Raw genomic sequence first — 18,503 nt, forward strand, 5'->3', positions numbered from 1 at the left:
GGAGACCCGTTGGTCCTGGAATGATTGGTCATCTCACCGTACTCCTTTTTAGTTTTATAATTGCCTTTCTCTCTTTTTAGAATTTTCAAATTACCTAAAACAGAAGAAAGGTAGGCACAAGTAGTTCTAGCTATGCTATCAAATTGTATAAGTGAGATGACACCTTGGCCTAATTAAATATTAAAGAAACCATTCTGCTAAAACAAGGCCAGGAAGAGAAGCCTCCTCATCTCAGCCTTCTGGGAAGTAACGGGGGGAGCTCTCCTGTGACCGAGACCTAATTCCACCCTACCGTTTCAGCTTAGTCAAATGTGAGCAGTACATGAGTAAGAAATTTGATTATATATATTATCCTTATTGTAATATTTTTTTTAAACTCCAGCAGTTCTTTTTATTAACATAGTGTAGCTGCATGGTTTCACTTACCTTTTAACAAAAAGTGCAAGCCTATTCTTAGAGCTTACATGTAAAGAATTCAAACAGACAATTTGGAGACTTGAAAAATATCATAAATGGTTCAGGGTTAGAACATATTAGACATTCTGTCCTGATTGCATCCCTTTTGTTGTTTGCTCCTGATAGAGGTCACGTGTGGTTAAACCTAAACCAAGAACAATCACTCTGAATCAGGCATTTGATGAATTTCCCCCAAATGGTCTAGGTTTCTGTTAGCCAGTGTCACTTACTTTTCTCTGACAAAATCTAGAATGTTGAAAAAACAGGTTATGAAATTATTTGCTGCCATTTGATTAGCCTGAAGAAGAAGTTTTAAATTTTCATTTCAGATGAAGGTTTTCACACATTGTTGTGGTTTACATGTTACGAGGTTGAGAACCTGGGATTTTCCTGGCTGAATGGTTCAGTTTGACAAAAGGAGTTTTGAAAGTTAAAGTTTCTCTAAGAACTTGAGAAATTACTTTAGGAGGATTATTATATAAGAGTAAATATATCATCATTTCTCCCTCATACGGTATCAGAGCCTCTTAAAGAAACAAATGGTACCTACAGGCCCAGCCAGTCTTAATGCTAAATTGGCCACAATCTCATGTTCTGAGAAATCATTTGAGCAGCAGATTTGTTTCTGTGTTTTTGCTTTGGGGGTGAGGATAAAGTTTTCATATCACATATTCCAAGACAATTTTCAAGAATTTTGGCCTGTTTGCAATGTCCACAATAGGCAAACTATGGAAAGAGCCAAGATGTCCATCAACAGATGAATGGATAAAGAAGATGTGGTGTGTACACACACACACACACACACATATATATATATATATATATATATACACACACACACACACAATGGAATATTATGCAGCCATCAAAAACCCCCAAAATCTTGTCATTTGCAACAACGTGGATGGAACTGGAGGGTATTATGCTAAGTGAAATAAGTCAAACAGAGAAAGACAATTATCATATGATCTCACTGGTATGAGGAATTCTGAATCTCAGGAAACAAACTGAGGGTTGCTGGAGTGGTGTGGGGTGGGAGGGATGGGGTGGCTGGGTGATGGGCATTGGGGAGGGTATGTGCTATGGTGAGCACTGTGAATTGTGTAAAACTGTTGAATCACAGACCTATACCTCTGAAACAAATAATACATTATATGTTAAAAAATAAAGAAAGAAAGTAGGAAGGGAAAAATGAAGGGGGGGAATTAGAGGGGGAGACGAACCATGAGAGACTGTGGACTCTGAGAAACAAACTGAGGGTTCTAGAGGGGAGCGGGTGGGGGGATGGGTCAGCCTGGTGATGGGTATTAAAGAGGGCATGTATTGAATGGAGCACTGGGTGTTATATGCAAACAATGAATCATGGAATACTCCATCAAAAACTAATATTGTAATGTATGGTGATTAACATAACATAATAAAATAAAATTAAAAAAGAATTTTGGCCTGTTTGAAAACATATGTTGTTCTTAGTTTGATAAGGGAAAGAGCTCTCCTTCCTTCCTTAGTTGTTGGCTGGTTCTCTTTTTTGTTCTGTTGAGTCCTTTTTTCCCTTTCTTTATGTAGTTAATTGGAACCTTGAAAAAAAAAAGGTGAATGCTTCTTTGTGTATGAATATGTGTGTGTGTATGCATATATTATACATATATATATCATGATGTCTTATTTCTCATTAGGTTGAATTTGAAGATGGGTCCCAGATAGCAATGAAGAGAGAGGATATCTATACTTTAGACGAAGAATTACCCAAGAGAGTGAAAGCTCGTTTTGTAAGTGCTGGCCAATACCCCTCAGGGATCTCTCTCTGTTTCCCAAGCCCAGCAAGAAACATACTTAGGCCTTTGGGTTGATTTTCAGGAAAGCCAGTACAACTTTTCCCTTACTTAGGCAAACCTCAACTTTGGCCCCAAACAGAAAACCAGTGCAGGTTCCTTGTTTTCCTTTCTAATGAGGTCAAATGATGTAACACTTATTGGCATACCAAAATAGTTGTTGAATACGTACTCTATGCAAGGCACTAGGAGCATACAAAGGTACCATCCAGGCATTTATAATCTTGTTAGCAGAAGCAACATTAAAGGAAGTTTTCAGTAGTAGATTGAAGGGGACATGGTATAAATGAACGTCTGGTTTTCTATAGCCTTATCATATATTGATTAACGTCTCTCCAGAAACTCATTAATGGTTGTGTCAGTTCATAATTAAACCAAGCTCTCACTTTTATAACTAAAGGAATTTTAAAAAGCCCCAAAACTAGGTGTGGGAATACTAAAGCTGTTTTTTTAAAAAAAGAAAATGTTTTTAGTTTCAAGCTTTATACATGCCATTAAAAAGACAAATAAACATGGACAAATAATCAAAACTGAAGTTGTTAAAAAAATATAATTCACAATAACTTAGTTTTCATTATTGTATCATAAAATATTTAGTGGACCCTGAAATGAAGTCAGTTTTACTCATTTAGAATTGCATCTACTACATCTGCGAAATAATAAATCCTGAACAGGGAAATTTGAATGGGATTTTTTTAACTAAAATGAAATTTTTTTTCAGAATAAATGACACCCTTCGTTTTCAGTGAATGCTTATGATATACTTTTCTGCAATGATAGAGTTACCTTAATTTGGAAAATCATTGGATTCCTTAAATCTTCAGTTGTATATTTAGCTCCTTTTCCAGTCAGGTGGGGTCCTGGGAACAGGGTAACTGCACCAGGTATCAGCTGACTTTATGAGCTTCACCCTTGAGAGGAAGGTCTTTCAGAGTATATCAAGAGCAGAGTGATAGTATCAGCTCTGCTACTCATCTGGGAGAAACGTGACACATAGGGGACCCACACACCTGAAAATAGATTAACCACCAGATGAACTGCAGGGAAGAGAAGATCAAATATTCCTCATGTAAAGACATTGGTTAATTCCTAAAAAAAGATCTAAGAAATCTGTCCATGCCCTACATCTTAAAAATCTCTTAAGAACAACTTTCTTCTTCAAGATGCCAAAGATGGCTGCCTCTCATGCTGTGCTCCTGTCTTCCATAGATTCTCCCTCCTCTCTCTGCCCTCCCTTGCTCCCCCTCCTTTATTCATTCATTCATTCACTCATTCACTCATTCATTCACCTAGAGATTGAAGGATGGGGAATGGAGTAGGTAGTCCTCTCTAAGTCTCTCAGGTCTTTGATTTTCTAATGCATATGTGATTAAGCACCAGCTGGGTTTTGTAAATTTCAAATACTGTTTCTTAATCATATTAAAAGAACGCCTTTTACTTTCTGCTCAGCTCACAATCTCTTTGTTCCATAATAGATTTGTCTTCAATACCAGGTTGCCTTCCTGCATAGCCTTTTTTGAACCCAGCTCCTGAATTTCCTAAGATCCATTTCTCTGAACAATCACACCAACATCCAACTTTTTTTTTTAATTCTCAGAGAAAATTTTTTAATTAAAAAGAGTCAGTAAAAAATACGTAAATCACATATATTATCTGAGTGTAACCTGTTATGTCAAACAATTGAACCTAATAGAAAATATCTTCAGGAACAAAGGCTCATAGTTACTAAATCCAGTTTGCTACCTCTGTTTTTATTGAATCGAAGACTTATGTGCTCTTGTTGTAGCAATCCAGCCTTTCCTTCAGGTTTGTATATAACCCTCTGGCCCTTGGTTGGTCTATCTATGACTGCTATTTTTTTTTCCAGTTGGTGAAACAAATCTAATTGGAAAACTCATTGATGGAAGATATTTTATGATTAGAGAAATCTCTTTTGTTTTTTTAAAGGAGGGGTGGGTTAGCAGCCTCACTGCTAAGTAGGAGGCCTCATATTTTAATGACTGCTGCTCACCCAGACACACGCTGACTTGGGAAGAAATTTTTCAAAAGAGTCAGCAGTCCACCTCGGTGATTTTGCAGGGGTTCTTTCCCACTAACCTCAGAAATGGCCCTATTACCTTTTATTGTCTCACAGAATAACCATGGCAACGGTGCATAATTAAGTAGAGCTGCTGGTAAATCGGTTTTATTATTGTATTTGAGAGGCTGACTTTTGCTGTTCTCACACAGTGGCAACACTTTCATAGATGTTTTATTTTCTCCTTTGATAACTTGAGCACTTATAAAAGGGAAAGATTACTCATAGGAAGTACTTTGCCAAGAATGAATGAAACAAAAATGTTTTCTCCTAATGGCAGAGGGTGCCCAGCCAACCCATAATCTTTTATTTTCTTCCCGAGTGAAACAAGGTAGTGTCTGGGGGTCCATGCAAGTAGCCTGTTACCCTAGATAACCATCTTATGAACTGGCGGGGAACATGCCTGCTGTGCACCTGGGTCCATTTTTTAGTTTTCAAGCTTCTTTGTAACTGTTCCATTGTTTATCTCTTCTTCATGACTGACCATGTGTTTCAAGTCCTCAAAGCTGGGACTCTGTCTCTGTCACCAACCAGAGCAGGTGGCCTCAGTGACAGTAGATGCACTGGGCATCGGCATCCTCTGGAGTGATCTACCTCGTGAAAATCAGTTAGAAATGCATTTTAGGAGACAAAATAATAGGGAATTGGGAAGCAAATATAGTGTCTTAACGTAGCCTTTACCTGAGCATAACAGAAAAGGCCCACATTCCTTCCACCTGGCTAACACTTAATTGAGCAGTGACTGAGTTGCTGGGTGTGGAGAACATGTAAAAATCAGTACTCCCTAATATCCTCACACTCAAGGGGTTCAAGGAATCCCTGGTGGGGAGAAAGTTAACTGCCCCTCATCTCTGCCACTGACCTCATTCTACTGCGTTGACACATAAAGTCTTATAGGAACCAAAAGAAGGGCCCTCAGGTTTGCCTGTGGCAGAGAAAATTGAACAGTGTCCATGCAAAGGGAAAGTACATCCAATGACAGAAAAGCATGAGCCAGTAAGGTGTGGCCAGGAACTGCAAGTAATTCTATCTGACCAGCACATGGGGTAGGATTTTGCTAAGTTATGTAGGTCTAGAGAGCTTGGATGCCCTCTTCAAAGACGGCACAGCTATTGAAAGAGATGATAATCAGGGATGTCATATAATCGGTTAGTTTGTAGAGCACTTTCTTCTAGTGGTACTGTAGAAAATAGCCTGGGGGTGCGGCATTTGCTGCAGTGATTTCGGGGAGGAAATGTGAGGCCTGTACCATGGGACCAGCAGGGACAAAGAAGGAAGGATGGAGGGCTTCAAGGAACATGTAGAAGGGGACCTGGACGTGGTGGGGATGGGGGACATTTATAGTGACTGTTAGGTTTCTAAACAGTGTAGCTACATGGATAGGATAACTATGCCATGTATGGAATATAGGAAGGATAGTAATGGGGAGGGAAGACTGTGAGTTCAATTTAGGGCAGGTTGATTTGAAGTGCCCCTGGGATCAGTACTCTGAGATGCCTGCTGAGCAGTTGGACATGCAGGCCTGTGCACAGAAGGAGGTCTGAACTGGAGTGAGAGATGTGAGCATCCTTGGAGAAGAAGCAGGAATTGAAGCCAGGAGTGTGGGTGTGAGGGCTCAGGGAGCATATGTGCAGAAGAGAAATGCAAAACATCAGGAGCATCAGAGTTGAACAGATAGTTAAGAAAGGAGAACCCCTGAGACATCAACAGTGAGCAACCAGAGGAAGAAGAGAGGCAGGAGGAAGGGCTTATAAAGTGTCAGAGATGAGAGCAATTCCAGCAATACCATTTAGGATGAAAAAGTGTCATAGGAACTGGACTGAAGCAAGGACAGTTTCAGGGAAGGCCCAGAGGTAAATAGGAGTGGGGTGAATTAGAGATGACTGTTGATAGATTTGTCAAAAACCTGGTTGGGAAAGAGCCAGAGGGGAGATGGCGAGTGAGGGAGATTTAAATGAGAAGACTTTCATCCTGCTTCTGCTGGGGGTGGGAGATCCTGAAGAAAGTTGGGGCTACATGGAAGCAGGAGCCTGGATGGAGCAGGTGGGAGGCCCCAAATCCTGGGCTAGTAGCCGGGCCTCTGCTCGCCACCCCGAGCTGGCTAGATCAGATCTTTGTCCATTCTTGTTATGGTCAAATGCTGTGCTGGCTAGATCAGATCTTTGTCCATTCTCGTTATGGTCAAATGCTGTGCTTTCCGCAGCATGACGCTGGCTCTTTCTAGTCCACAGCCTCTGATATGCGATTTGAAGACACATTTTATGGAGCAGACATAATCCAAGGGGAGAAAAAGAGACAAAGAGTGCTGAGCTCCAGGTTTAAGAATGAATATGTGGATGATCCTGTGTACCGCACTTTTTTGAAGAGCTCTTTTCAGAAAAAATGTCAGAAGAGACAATAACCTGCATATGCTGCTACAGGCAACAGAGCAACGTGGGCCAGAAAAGGAAAGATGAAGGGACAACCTTGGGGACGTGCGATGTGTTTCACTGGGGTAGGTGACGGGGTATGTCTCTGACAGTGGAAAATTAGGCTTTTCAGAGTTTGGTCACCTGGACCACAGATTACAAGTGTTATTAATTGGACACAACAATCTGAAGTCCTCCCCTAGTCTTGCTTTCACTTGTGAGCAATTGTCTTCAGTGATCCCAAAGAATCTAAGTGAAAGGAAATAATAGTGAATCTCCCACCAAAAAGACTCACTGACAGAGGCGGTGGGTCCTCACCTGTGGCCTAATTAGGCCCTTAGGAAACACATGGAGACTTCTCTCCCTAACCCCAGCAAGTGGGAGCCTCGATACCCAGGTAAGAGGGTGATAATTTATATAATTTCCGCAGTCAGGGAAGGACTCTCACTTATTTGTTTTAAATGGCAGTTTTTATAAAACATTTTTAAAACACAAATGGCCTGTATGGTAATGAGATTTACCCGTGTGCTATCTGTAATTTCCCTTGTACAGAACTTTTACATTTTTTTATATCCCTATTACTTTTGATTGTGTCTGATGAGAACTGAGTTGTTGGCCTTTGTGAAATTTTTGGCTCTTGAGAAAGAATTCTTATGAATTGTATGGGAATTTTATATATTTAAAGAGGGAGATCTGGGGCTGTTATTTTTAAACACTTTTTTTTCATAATATTCTGAGTAGATATTTATAAAATATATTTCTTTCATTATGTGTTTGTAAAATTAGAGTTTAAATAAATATGCTTTGATGCATAGTTTTCAACTAATATGATTTTTCCTTTTTAAAACAGCCTGAAAATGTACTAGTGTTTAAAAATAAAGATTTCCTTTTTCTCCAATTCTGCTTCTGACTTGCTTTTTTGTTTATGTTTAAATCAACAGAAAAACAAGTTTTCTTTAGGAGCTGTCTAAAAAGTTTGTCAGGCCCTTCTTCGTTCACAGACTTTTTACATAACTGGACACATTGCCAGACCTTTCAGACATGTCCCTGGGCATAAAGGCTCCTCTGCCTGCCCACAGGGCCAGCTGAAGTGTTTCCCTCAGCTCCTTCTAGCCTTGAAGAACCCTGAGCACCTAGAGTCTGGAGCTTTTTTCATCCCAGGTTTCTTGGTCCCCGGTTACCTTTAGAAAAGGCTGTATGGACCCTCCAGTCCCTCCCCTCACTTTATAGATGAGGACAGGCAGGGAAGAGATTGCCTAGGGTCACAGAGTCCTTAGTGACTGCTTCAGTTAACTATGGTCACAATCACGCTACATTACAGACAACTGCAAAATCTCAGTGGCCAGCCATGGGAAGCACTTGTTTTGTTTATGGGCCTGCAGGTTGGCTGTCCTGAGCTGGGCTTGGCTCGGCAGCTGTGCTGACCTTGCCTTGGGCTAGCTCACATGTCTGCTCCACATGTCTCCCATCATCCCACTGGACCCAGTGTGCTAGCTCAGGTATGTTCTTCTCATGTCAATGGCAGAGGCCGAAGAGCTTGTGAGCCCAGCCAAGTAAGCACATTGCAGTCCGCTCTGTGGTGTTGGTTAACATCCTATGGGCCAAAGCCCAGAGCCAAGGATTCAAGGGCATTTCAAAGTTTCATGGCAAAGAGTGAGGATGTATCATGTTACTGGGTAGAGAGTACAGAACTGAAACTGCAATAACAGAACCACAGTTAAATCTCAGTTCTCCAGACCACCTGCTGGCTGAGGGCTCTTTTTCCAGAGTGCCTCATGCCTGAACTCTGAGCTGGGGAAGAGCCCACCAGTCTTACTTTTACAGGGATTGAGCACTCCACATTCCCTACCAGTATCGTCATATATTTTATCAAGTAATCAAGCTTGTTTTTTCTATCTCCAGGTTTTGAATGGAGCTGACCTGCCTTCTCCACGATATGCCAGGGAAGTAGGCCTGTGTAAGGCATTAAGAAGAATTAATCTAAATAGGATCATTCGTTCTGTACAAGTTTGCCTGTCAGCAAGATTTCTGATTGGCTGCCACAGGGAGGAAATGTGCAGAGTCCTATGTGATCTCAAATACAGCTGTTTTTTATAGGCCCACTTAACTAATATTCCTATAACCAAGTACAGCTGTATATGGCCTCAGCAAAATACTGCTGGCCACAGATGCACTATGGCTCTTGAGAAAGACACCTTTGTTTCACTGCATTCTGCGTAAAGTCATTATTAGCTCCATGACCAGACAGATCGTTAAAGCTTTTTCACTTACTGTATGACACTTCAATTGTAATTTTAATTTCTTTGCGTTACACTAACTGCATTTTTAGTGTGTATGTGTAGCATGAAATCAGTCGAAGCCTAGCTTCTGGTATTAAAAAAATTGCTAGCTGTGACAATTCTAATGTAAATCTAATGGCAAGCCCTTTCTCTGGAGGTTAGAGGATTAATAAAAACTGCCTGGCATATTTCAGAACATTTTAGTTCCTTTATGTGTGTTTGAAATGAGAACAGTGTGATTCTTGTCAGTTTACTTTTATTAAGGTACTTTTGTTTAGTTCATCTAGAGAGAAATTGAGAAGAAGCATCCACTAAAATATCACATGGCTTCTTGGAATACATTATAAATTGCTACTGGCTAATAGTGTATGAAAACATGTAGACTCAGAATACAAAAAGATGTAGGAGTGAATGGGTCTGTCACTTCTCCCTGTACCCATCCAATGTGAAACAAGGCTGAAATGTGTATGGTACTGTTAATGACTGGGAGGTCTTGTGAGTAATCATATTGGAGCAGTATATGCTGCAAAATAACATTGTGCACTTTCTTTTTTTTGCCTTTAAGTAAAAGGGATCTGAAATGAAACTTTATTTCAGATATTAATCAGCCTCATAAACTTGAAGCTAACTAGAGGCATTTTCATTACATGAATTGTAATTGGTTGGTTGCAAAACTCAATTGTACTACAATCTCTTTCTGAGAATTCAGATTTGCAGTCATTGCAAATGTTACTCATGCTTTCGCCCAGTATGTTGTTAGAGATATATAGCACTGACTGGTGGGGAGAAGGCTTCCTGGCCTCTGAGGAGGCCTGACCTCTCCAGCAAGTGGACTAACAACTCAGAAATCTCACACTCCATCCTCAGTAGGTGCAGGACCCTTGAAGAAATTGAACTTCATTAAGAGCAGATGATATTAACGATGTCTTGAGTACCTATTGTGAATACCAAGCCTGGTAGGCTCCTTAGTGGCATTTATTTACCTTGTTTAACCTCCCCCAAGAAATCAACAAAGTAACATTACCTGCTTTCATGGAGGGAAACCAAGGCTCTAAGTAACTTGTAAATCACTTAACCCTCTTGATGCATGAACAAAAAAGGATTCTAAACATGACCCAAACGAAAGACATTGGATAGACAACTTTGAAGCCCAGAAGACAGCACTAGAGGTATAAATGAGGAAGGCATCATTTTTATTGGTAGATGTTTAAAATGCATGGAATCTACCTTCTGGCAAAGGCAAAACTGTAGAGACAGAAGAAAGATCGGTGCTTGCCAAGGACTGGAGGTGGGGGAGGGATGGACAACAAAGTGGGGTATGAAGGAATTTTGGGTGGTGGTGGAGGAAATATTCTTTTTCTTGATTATGGTGGTGGTAGCAGGACTGTATGTTTGTCAAAAATCATAGAACTGAACACTGAAATAGGTGGATTTTACTAGATGTAAATATCACCTCAGTAAACCCGACTTAAATCTAGGTGAACAGTGGACAAAACTGTGAGAGGGAGCATGTCTTGTGTGAAGAGGACAACAAATGTGAAGAGAGAGGTCAGAGCCCTGGGAGAGCTAAACAGATGGGTAGAAAAAGAGGAGCCTGGGAATGAGCACTGAAAGGGAAAACCAGGATGCTCTGATGTCCCAGACAGCAAGGGAAGACAGTGTTCCCAAAAAGGAGGCGTGGTTGACAGAAAATGCAGCAGAGTCCCAAGTAAGATCATGTAATTGTTTATTAGGAGGCCAATAGTGACCTTGGTAAGAGCATTTCAAGTGATTTCAGATGACATTAACATTCAAATTGGTGTTCCCTGTTGGACAGGCATCACCTCTTTCTTCCATTTCCCTTCCTCCCTCAATCTCTCCCCCTCCCCTTTCTCTCTCAAGATTTTCTTCTTTGTCATTAGTTTTCAGAAGCTTGACAATAATGTGTCTTGGCTTTGATTTCTTTGGGTTTACTTCATTTGGGATTTGTTTAACTTCTTGACCTTTCACCAAATTTGGGAAATTTTTAGTCATTATTTCTTGGAATATTTTTTTAAATTCCACACTCTTCTCTCCATCTGGGACTTCAGTGACAGAAATGTTGGGTCTTTTGTTGTTGTTCTTACATGGGTCCCTGATCTTTTTTTTTTTTTAAGAAATGAAAAATTTTTTAAAGATTTTATTTGTTTGAGAGAGAGAGCAAGAGAGAGAGAGAACACGAGCAGGGGGAGGGGCAGAGGGAGAGGGAGAAGCAGACTCTGCACGGGGCCCACTACCGGGCTCGATCCCAGGATCCCGGAATCGTGACCTGAGCCAAAGGCAGATGCTTAACCGACTGAGCCACCCATCACCCCCACTGATGATAAGTCTATTTTCTCTCTGTTCAGTTTGGGTAAGTTCTAATGATCTGTCCTCAAATTTACTGATTCTACCCTCTGTCATCTCCAAACTATTATTGAGCTCATTGAATGAATTTTTTATTTTGGTTATTGTATTTTTCAGCTCTATAATTCCCATTTGGTTCTCTTTTATATTTTCTACTTCACTGAAATTTTCTATTTTTTCATTTGTTTCAAAAGAGTTCATGATTATTCATGGAAGCATTTTTCTGATGGCTACTTTATTTTTTTATTTTTTATTTATTGTTTTTTACTGATGGCTACTTTAAATCTGTGTCAGATAATTCCAACATCTGATTCATCTTGGTATTACTGTGTGTTGATTGTCTTTTCTCATTCAAGTGATTCTCCTGGTTCTTGTCACAACAAATGATTCAATTATAACCTGGACATTTTGAATATTATGTTAGAAGACTTTGGATTATATTTAAATCTTTTCTTTTTGCCAGCAGTCACCCTGTTTTGGTTTAGTGCTTAGGTCCTGGCCTACTTTTGTGGGCTGTGGTTCCAACGACAATTTAGTTTTCAGAGCTCTTCTGATCTGCTTTGTTTGTGTGCTACTGAGAGGCCACTCTGCAAACTAGGGTACTGTTCCACACTTTAGTTCAGTTCTCAGACTTTTTGGTGAGTTAATGTAAATCAGTTTCATGTGTGAGTCGGTCAGTAAATTCTTGTGCATGTTTATAGAATTCCTTTCTCTAGATCTCTGCTCTCTAAGGTTACCCTTCCATTCTCTGGTTGAAAAAGTGAGGAACACTGCCTCCTGCTATTGGAAAGCCCACTCGGTCCCCACTGGTAGCATGCTAACAGGGACAGAAATGCCACCCAGAACCTCCAGGCTTCGGTAATTAGAGGACAGAGGTGGAAGTCCAGACTCCTCACTCGGTCTCCACCAGCACAACACTGAGGCCACCATGTGAGGGACAGAAATCCAAACTCTCCATTTGGTCTCTCCTGAGATTATGCAGGCAGGGACCATTCATTATGTTTGATTGGGGTACAATATTGTCAGAAAGGATTTTGTCCTGCTATGCTGCTCCTTTCTGGGTCCTTTGACTATAGGGAGCAAGTTTTAAGTGTTTTTGTTTTGGTTTGGTTTTTTCCCCTGTGCCTGTTGGTGGTTCCAGCTTTCAGACTCCTCCATTTCCAAGTCCAGGATATATGGGACATAAGAAGAAAACTCAGAGAACACATTCCTATGTAGTTCTTAGATCCTGAAGCCCCTAGGTAGTCTTCTTGCTTCTTCCAATATTTCATAGTCTTCTTATGGTTGTTCTATTATGTCCATGACTTTTAGTTATACTTAGCCAGGAGGAGTAGGGAGAACTAAGTCTTCTCCCCCTTATCCAGAATGAAGAGTCCTCACTTTTTCTTTAAGATGAGAGAAAATAGGGGCGCCTGGGTGGCTCAGTCGTTAAGTGTCTGCCTTCGGCTTGGGTCATGATCCCAGGGTCCTGGGATCGAGCCCCACATCGGGCTCCCTGCTCTGCGGGAAGCCTGCTTCTCCCTCTCTCACTCCCCCTGCTTGTGTTCCCACTCTTGCTGTGTCTCTCTCTGTCAAATAAATAAAATCTTTAAAAAAAAAAAAGATGAGAGAAAATAATTTATTACTAACAGCAGGGGTCTAGAAATTGAAGATCTAAAGAGAACAATTGATGGAGGAATCCTGAAAGAAGGAAAAGAGATTGAGAGCAGAGGTGGAATGGTTGGTCTTACACACAGAAAAGGAGATTTCATCCACGGAGACTGAATTCTTGATAAGAGCAGAAAAGGCAGATTATAGAATTGTTTCGGGAAGGAGCTTTCTAGTGGGTTTGGTGTATGGAAAAGGGTGTGAGAGAATTAAAGATGCTAGAGAATAGTTTCTTCCTCCCCATTAGTCTGGGTTGAAAAAGAAAGGTAGTTGATGTCAAGAGGGAATTGACTGGGAGAAAATAAAGGGATGTAGGAAGTGGATGGCTATAAAACACTGATTAATACCCTCCCCCCTGCCAAAGATGTCCACAGTCTAATCCCCAAAACCTGTGAATATGTTACCTTACATGGTAAAAGAGACTTCATAGTTGCTTTTAAATTAAATATTTTGAGATGGGGAGATTATCCTGAATTAACTGGATGTGCCCAATATAATTAGAAGGGTCCATACAAGGGGGAGGCAAGAGGTTCAGAGACTGAAAAGCAGACATGTTGAAGGAAGAAGTGGGTGAAGTGATCTGCTTTGAAGACAGAGGCAGGAGCCAAGAAGCCAAGGAATGTGGGTGGCTACTAGAAGATGGAAAAGGGGAAATAGATTCTCCCCTAAAGCCTCTGTAAGGAACCAGCCTTGTTGATACCTTGGTTTTAGCCCAGTGAAACTGATGTCAGACTTCTGGCCTCCAGAAAGTTAAAAAAAATACATTGTGTTGTTGTAAGCCACTGAGTATGTTGCAGTTTATCAATGGGAAACTAAGAACTGCTAAATTGCAGGGCAGAGGAGGAGAGGAGGAGAGGTTTTCAAGATCAGAAGCTGTGGGCAGAAGAAGAGGGATTCGTTTATAATTTATACAGTTGAGTGTTGATAAGGTTCAGGGTATGGTCATGAGAGTGGAGTGAAGCTGAAGGTCATTTCACTGAATCAACTTTTTCTTTTGACTATTTAGCTTTTTTTTTAAATTGATAGTGCAGATAGCATAAAATTCACCCTTTTAAAATGTACAATCCAGTGGTTTTTAGTATATTCACAAGGTTGTGCAGGCATCACTACTCCCTAATTCCAGAATCACTTAGTTTTAATTCAGTGGTATTCATTCTGCCTTCATATATTATGGTGTTTTAAAGAACATTTCTGAAACTGAGAGGCCTAAGAATAATATTTTCATGAGACTATATTTTGAGTATGAAGGGTTCTTCTGGACATATTATTTAATATACTCACCCATTTGAGAAGAGGACACACACTTGGCCAAATGAAGACTTGCCAGGTTGGTTTGGCCAGGTTTGTGAGTGTGGTGGTGATCATGGTGGGTCTTCTTAGTGGAAGACAGACCACAAAGGGGGAAGGCACACCCTGGCCACAGAGCTGCCCTTGAAGGTGGGGCCCAGGAGACTGTGGGGGAGTGTGACCCTCAGCTCCAACAGCCATTGGGAACACTAGAGCACAGCCCTTTGCAGCAGCTCTTTGGAGGAAGATGAATCCCTGGCCCCACGTTCACTGATGGGACTTTCATACCCTACAGTCAGCCCCCAGGCCCTCCATAGAGGTCAGTTCTCTCAGTTCACTGCAACTTGGCCCCTTGTAGGAATATTATGGATGATCTAGTCACCCCTTTCCCTCCCAGGGCCCTTTCCTCTCCTGGGTGACTATTCTTTTGCTCCTAGAAGATTTTTTATAACTCCTAAGTCATTTAGTAGGAAACTTGACCTGACCTGAACTGATAGGAGGCTGTTTATATTCTTTATCTCACTTAATATGAATATTCAAACATACCACCATAGGATAGTCATGTTGGGTGTTAGATAATATGGGATATTAGGTATGAAATTGCCTTTCTGAAATACTAAAACCTCTGAACTCACACAAAATAAATCTAGTCCTATGGATTTTGGATAAAGATGTGGACTTCTTATTTTACACCCGCTATTCACCCCCTGCTATATAGGGCCCTATTCATCTCCATATTCCTTGAGATCCCCTGCACATAACAGACCCTCACTAAGCTTGGTTGAATGCCACACAGAATTATGCTATCACTGGGCTGGGGACTGATGGCATTTGTCTTAGGTTCAGATAGTAAGTTAATATTACCAGGCTTAAAAGTCTCAGAACTGCTGACCAGGGCTGTACATTCTGCCAACTGAGGCTAACTGTGAACACAGCAGGGCCCTGAGGAGGGAAATGGTGGCATGGAGCCATTCTGGTGGATGCCAATGGAAGGGGCCAGGTATCACCAGAGGGTGGGAAGGCTCATTCTCAGAGGCTGACTCAGACTACCTAGACAGGCTGCCCATTGCTTCCCTGACTCTAGAGCGCAGGTTCTTCCTTAGGTCAGAAAAAGGCATGGGCTAGGCTACCTAGGAAGGGAGAAATGCTTCTTGTTTGCCCTGAAACAGAGATTTGGACTTTAGGGGAGGGATTGTCTGAGGCCTTTAAAAGCCAAAAATTGAAATGTCTGCTTAGTCCACAGAATGCCCTGAATCAAGGTTTTGAGACCACCCCCTGCAGGCTCTCACTGTGTGACTCCAGTGTGATATGATTATGAAGCTATTTATTTAATGCCTCCTCCCATCAAAGCCAGAATGAGAAAAAAGGCCCCACAATAATTTCTGCATATTTTGATAACAAAAGAAATGGTTGTTGATGATAATAAAAATTGCTGCTCACAAATTTGCACCCTTTGTTGCCGTTTATAAAAGAGACCTTGTAGCACGAGCTCATTAGTAGCTGAACTTTATTTTGTCAAAGGAAATGGAGTCAAGAGAGATTATGTTTCATCTTTAATATGGCTGTTCAACAGTGCCATTATCCTGAATTTCAGATTAATTTAATTGAACCTTAATGAACAAAATTAGTTGTTTTATGCAATTAGAATCCCATTTCAATGGGTTAGAAAATGAATAGGATGGGAAATGTGGTTGACTTGATTTTCCTCAAGACTGATTCTCTAGGCCTCTCTCTGCCTCTAGGTTTTCTCCCTTCATTGAATAAGAGACTAAAATTTTTATAATTTAAGAAGACTTTTGAGTTGCCAGGCTTTTTTCCCCCAGACAAACAAAATGTCTGGGACCTTCAAGGAGGTGGCGGGGGTTGGGGGGAGGCAAAGGGACTTGGCCAGTGGGAACCAGTTACAAAGAACTAAGGACTAAGTTAGAAACACTCTCCCAGCCCAGTGTGGCCCAGCTCCTTAGACACTTGACCTCCCTCCCTTTCTGAGATGAAAAAGTGGATATTGAACAGCATCTAACAAGAGGTGAGGAGGGATGGGCTTTACGGTCATGCAGATTTAGGTACAAAGCTCCCCTCTACCACCAATAACTTTGTGACCTGGTGTTTGTCTCTTGACATTTGAACCTCAGTTTCTCCATCAGTACATAATACTGGGCATAATAATACCTATTTCTTGACAGTGATGTTAAGCATTCAGTGAGAGAATATATATCAAGTAATCGACATATTGCCCAGCTTTAAAAGTGGGAGCTGCTAACTGTTATTAGTGTTACTATTCTTTATCATCACCACCATCACCATCCTCATTGTCTGCACCTTCATCTTCATTCTTACAACCTCGGGAGTCCTTGCTTCATGTGCAAAACTACAAAACTACGTAGCCCACCTAACTTAGGTTAGTGTTTCTGGTCAACAATAAGCTTTCCCAAGTATTATCTTACTCAAGTGGAAGAAAGAGGGGAGATGAGAAAACCAATTTGCTTAGGTGTTTGGGAGCATTGGCACTCATCTTGGGGGGAGCAGGAGGAGTTGGTACAGCTTGATATGAGGGAAGGGCATGGTCGCGCGAAATTCCTGCAGAGTCACAGAACACTGCTCTCAATTTCCCCATCTGTGATGTGAGGGAATGAGACAGGCCATCCCTATGGACCTTTCCAGCTCTGAAGAGCTTACGATTCTACAACTACTGCTGCCTTTCCTGCCTAATGGACTGCATTCCAATGAGCCAGCCCTTGCCAAGAAACTTCCAACTTGCATCAGGATTGCTGAAGCTTCCTGCTGAATGTTCCCTACCAGTGTGAGCGTTGACTCAGTGCTCTGGAAGGTGGCTTCCTGAGACACAGCAGAGGTGAGAATGAGGACTAAGGGGATTTGGCACAGCCTTAGTAAACATCACCTTCCCTGTGCAGCACAGCACTGACCAAGGTGAGGTGACAGAAAATCAAAGAAAAGAATTATTCTTGTTCCCTTTGGTCTCATCAGCCTGAATTTTTAAATGGGTTCTCAGTGAAAATCTAAAAAACAGCATACTTTTGTCTTAAGTATAAGATGCTATTGCAATATTGCAGTCTCCTATCAAGTGCTTCCCAATTATTTCTGGAGCATCTTGACGTGCTCATAAATGAAGCCTCTTGGCTTCCACATGGTAACTGCCATTTTCCTTTGTTCTCCAATATGACTTCAAGAATGTCAGCATTCTCAGCTGTCACTGCTCTCCAGGCTGAGGGAGAGGGCCCTTCTTCTGTGTCCTGTTGATAAGGCTGAAGCTACCCCCACATTATGCCCAGAAACCAGTGCGGGTGATGCCACTGTTGTAACGTCTGAGAGGCAGTGAGGTTATACTGGGGCCCTGCTGCTGCCTGAGGTTGGGGATTGTAGAGCTAGGACAGCTGCCACCATTCTAAGCTGAGCTGGACACCCAGTGACCTCACTCTGCTGGCCCCACACTTCCCTGAAGCAGGGAGAGTTGTCACACTGTCCTGGTGTCTCCTGTGTGGGTGCTCGTCTCAGAGTGCAACTTCATTCGCTTAACCTGTCAAGGAGACTGACTTGTGTACCCTGCCTTTTTTGGTCGTGTTTCTTACAGTCCTTGCTTTCGTGAGGGGTTAGGGCTCCACGGGGCTGAATGTTGGGAGCTTTTACAAATGTGAAGAACAAAAATCCCCTCAGGTTACTTCAGTTGTGGTGGTTTTATTGCAGGGTTAAGAGGATCCAAAATGCAGCCCTGGAGCTGGGCCCCACGGGGCTCTCAGAAGAATCTGGGCCTCATGGACATGAACATGGCTGGGAACAGGAATGTCCTTGGGACCTCTTTATTCTGTTGGGCCCTCACTGTGAGTTCACTGATCTTTAATTTTTTTCTATCATCTGCAACCACCTCCCTCACACTTCCTTCTAAGGCCTCTGCTGACACATAGCTTTTGCTGCTGGCCTTCACCATTTGATTTTTTTTAGTTTCTCTTCCCAGTACCACTGATTCTCCAAATGTCCAGGCCAAAATCATCAGTAGAAATAAATTTGATGAGGACATGAATTTTGGTCTCTTGTTTATTGACATATTCACAGAACTTAAAAGACTGGCTCTAACACAATAAATGTATAGCCCAGGGGCAAGTTAGTTAGGCTCTCTCTGCACCGAGGGTTTTTTTTT

The 18,503-nt window shown here is 41.5% G+C and overlaps 1 protein-coding gene across 1 annotated transcript in view; it reads left to right on the plus strand.

Annotated features, from left to right (window-relative positions):
- The window catches only part of KDM4C (lysine demethylase 4C), a 259,913-nt gene extending 252,242 nt beyond the window's left edge, over window positions 1-7,671 (plus strand). The window contains exons 16-17 of the mRNA XM_081804070.1: window positions 2,133-2,225; window positions 6,590-7,671. Coding sequence (XP_081660196.1) covers window positions 2,133-2,225; window positions 6,590-6,766 — 270 coding nt within the window. The 3' untranslated portion in view covers window positions 6,767-7,671. The remainder of the gene's footprint in view (window positions 1-2,132; window positions 2,226-6,589) is intronic.
- Window positions 7,672-18,503: the final 10,832 nt, after the last annotated feature.

This window comes from Leptonychotes weddellii, chromosome 14 (assembly GCF_054177405.1).
Source record: "Leptonychotes weddellii isolate Sample4059 chromosome 14, ASM5417740v2, whole genome shotgun sequence".
NCBI classification, from domain to species: domain Eukaryota; kingdom Metazoa; phylum Chordata; class Mammalia; order Carnivora; family Phocidae; genus Leptonychotes; species Leptonychotes weddellii.